Source organism: Scylla paramamosain, unplaced genomic scaffold, assembly GCF_035594125.1.
Source record: "Scylla paramamosain isolate STU-SP2022 unplaced genomic scaffold, ASM3559412v1 Contig4, whole genome shotgun sequence".
Taxonomy (NCBI): domain Eukaryota; kingdom Metazoa; phylum Arthropoda; class Malacostraca; order Decapoda; family Portunidae; genus Scylla; species Scylla paramamosain.
In genome coordinates, this window is record NW_026973669.1 from 2,295,001 (window position 1) to 2,297,500 (window position 2,500).

General features: G+C 49.4%; 1 protein-coding gene across 1 annotated transcript in view; it reads left to right on the forward strand.

The window, feature by feature from the left end:
* The window catches only part of LOC135096464 (lethal(2) giant larvae protein homolog 1-like), a 37,389-nt gene that overhangs the window by 25,362 nt on the left and 9,527 nt on the right, over positions 1-2,500 (forward strand). The window contains 6 exon segments of the mRNA XM_063997966.1: positions 1-215; positions 310-860; positions 862-896; positions 1,482-1,587; positions 1,589-1,768; positions 2,083-2,309. The exon segment at positions 1-215 is cut by the window's left edge and continues 46 nt beyond it. Coding sequence (XP_063854036.1) covers positions 1-215; positions 310-860; positions 862-896; positions 1,482-1,587; positions 1,589-1,768; positions 2,083-2,309 — 1,314 coding nt within the window.

A 2,500-nucleotide genomic window follows, 5' to 3' on the forward strand; every position in this document is an offset into this window, starting at 1 on the left:
ACGTGGGGATTCAGGAGAGACAGAGATGCAGAAACCGGAGGGCGTCGTAGAAGGGGAAACTAAGGAAAGCTCCCTGAAGCGTTTGTTCCGCCGCCCACAGTCCCCTACACCCACCCCAGACCAGGCCGCGAAGGATACTGGGGGTCCTGAGGGGTCTAGCCAGGTCCCACAAGCCATACGACCTGCCAGGCTTTGGTTTACAAGGAGGAGTCAAAGTGAGAGGCGCGCCAGCCCCATCTCCCCAACGCCACCGCCAGTCCGCGCTGTCACGCCACAAGAGGAACGTAGGCGTGGCCTCACCCTGCCCCTGAACCTCCGCCAGCCCCCCCGCCGCCCCATCGCCAAGCCCCGCAGCTAGCCCCATACCCAGCCCCGTGCCGATCGAGGAAGGGCGTCTCAAGAAGTTCTTTAGACAGCAGAGTGAGGTCGTGTTGCGTCCCTTCACACGACGACAGGACCCGGCCAAGCGTCGCAGTGCCCCCGCCAGCCCCCCGCCCCACCCACACCCCCCCAAGAGGTGTCAGAGATTGAGGCCCGGCACCCGTCCATCAACACATACATCGACGACACCCCTACCACCCCCAAACGCACCCCAGATTCCATCCCCTACCCTGCCACATAGCCCCTTAGTCCCTACCTCTGTTACCCCCACTGGTAGACGTAGCGTTGATCTCTCCCCTACTAGTGCTGCCCCTGCCGCCCCTACATCCCTCCCTGGCACCCTGACACGTAAGTTAACCTTTTCCATACCCTTTGGTAGCTCCCGCGGTGGTGGCGGAGCGGATGACGAAGCAGTGAAGCCGGTAGAAAGAGCAATAGAAGCCCGGTCTAGTGCCCCAGATTATGTTGGTTCCATGGTCCCGCTGTCTTCACCTCACCAAGTGTTTTTATTGCAAATAGTAAGTGTCTGTCTGTGTGTTTGTGTCTGTGTGTCTGTGTGTGTGTGTATGTGTGTGTTGGGGGGCAGTATAGATGGTAGGATGTGTGTTTGTGTGTGTTAGATGGGAGTGTGTGTGTTTTTTGGGGTTGTTTGACTGTGCTTGTGTGTTGAATAGTGTGTGTGTGTGTGTGTGTGTTTGGATATGTCAGATAGTGTGTGCGTTTGAGTGTTTGGCAGCGTTTGGATGACGAAGTAGTGTGCTTAGACATGTTTGGGTGTAGTAAACTGTGTGTGTGTGTGTGTGTGTGTGTGTGTGTGTGTGTGTGTGTGTGTGTGTGTGTGTGTGTGTGTGAGAGAGAACCCATACAAACACCAAATACCACCTTAAAAAAAAAACATAACATACAAACACAAAAAAAAACACTTAAAACCACAAAAAAAACAAAAAAAAAACAAAAAAAATATAAAACACACACACTCACATACATACACACTTAAAAAAACACCAATAAAAACTTAAAACACACAAAAACACTTAAAAACCACCTTAAAAACACCAAAAAAGCCACCATTGAATTACCCTAATCAAACACATAATTACAGACCAAGCCATGTCAGCCACACTCTGGGCCGGCACAAACAGTGGATCTATTTTTGTCTTCACCATCGCCATCCCACCTTCGGACAAACGGCAGGAGGTTCCTCTCCACCGTGCAGCTGGGAAAAGAGATACACTTGAAGCATGGGGCGCCTGTACTTGGAGTGTGGGTGCTGGATGGATGTGGGCAGCCCTTCCCTCCCCCCATGGCTGTTAAGAAGGACGTAGCCTCGCCTCCCTCCACTACATTGCCTCATAGGGTGTTGATTTGCTCTGAGGAACAGTTTAAGGTGGGTGTTGGGGTGTGTGAGGGTGTATTTTGGGGTGTTTTGAGTGGGTTTTGGTGTGTGTGGGGGTGTTTTGGGGAGTTTGTAGGGTGTGAGAGAGAGAGAGAGAGAGAGTATAACTGTTTTTCTTTATATATTTTTTGGGATATTTTCATTTATGTGCAAATCTAACTTAACCTTACTTAATTAATCTAACCTAACCTCACCTAACCTAACCTAACCTAATCTAACCTAACCTAATCTAACCTAACCTAACCTAATCTAACTTAACCTGACCTGACCTAACCTAACATAACTTAACCTTTTTTTCCCAACAGGTCTTCACACTGCCACAGCTTAAGCCCTTCTGCAAGTTTAAGCTGACAGCACACGAGGGGTCCCGGGCAAGGAAGCTGGACCTGGGGGAGTTTGTATCGACAGCTGATTCCTCGTACAGTGAAACATGCCTTGTCCTTGCCACCAACCAGGGCGACTTCTCTATATTCTCCCTGCCTGACTGTAGGAGGCAACTGTACGCTCCGTATATCAAGAAGGAAGATATTAGGTGTGTGTGCATGTGTTTGTAGTGTTTGTCGTATTCATCTGTCTGTTAGTTCATTTATGTCTCATGTTTTTCTTGCATCTTCCTATTTTTCCAGTCTTTCCTTCTCTCTTCCACCTCACCCATTTCAATCCAGAGACCTAAAACTTAATGATGAAAAAATAACACTTAAACACACACACACACACACACAC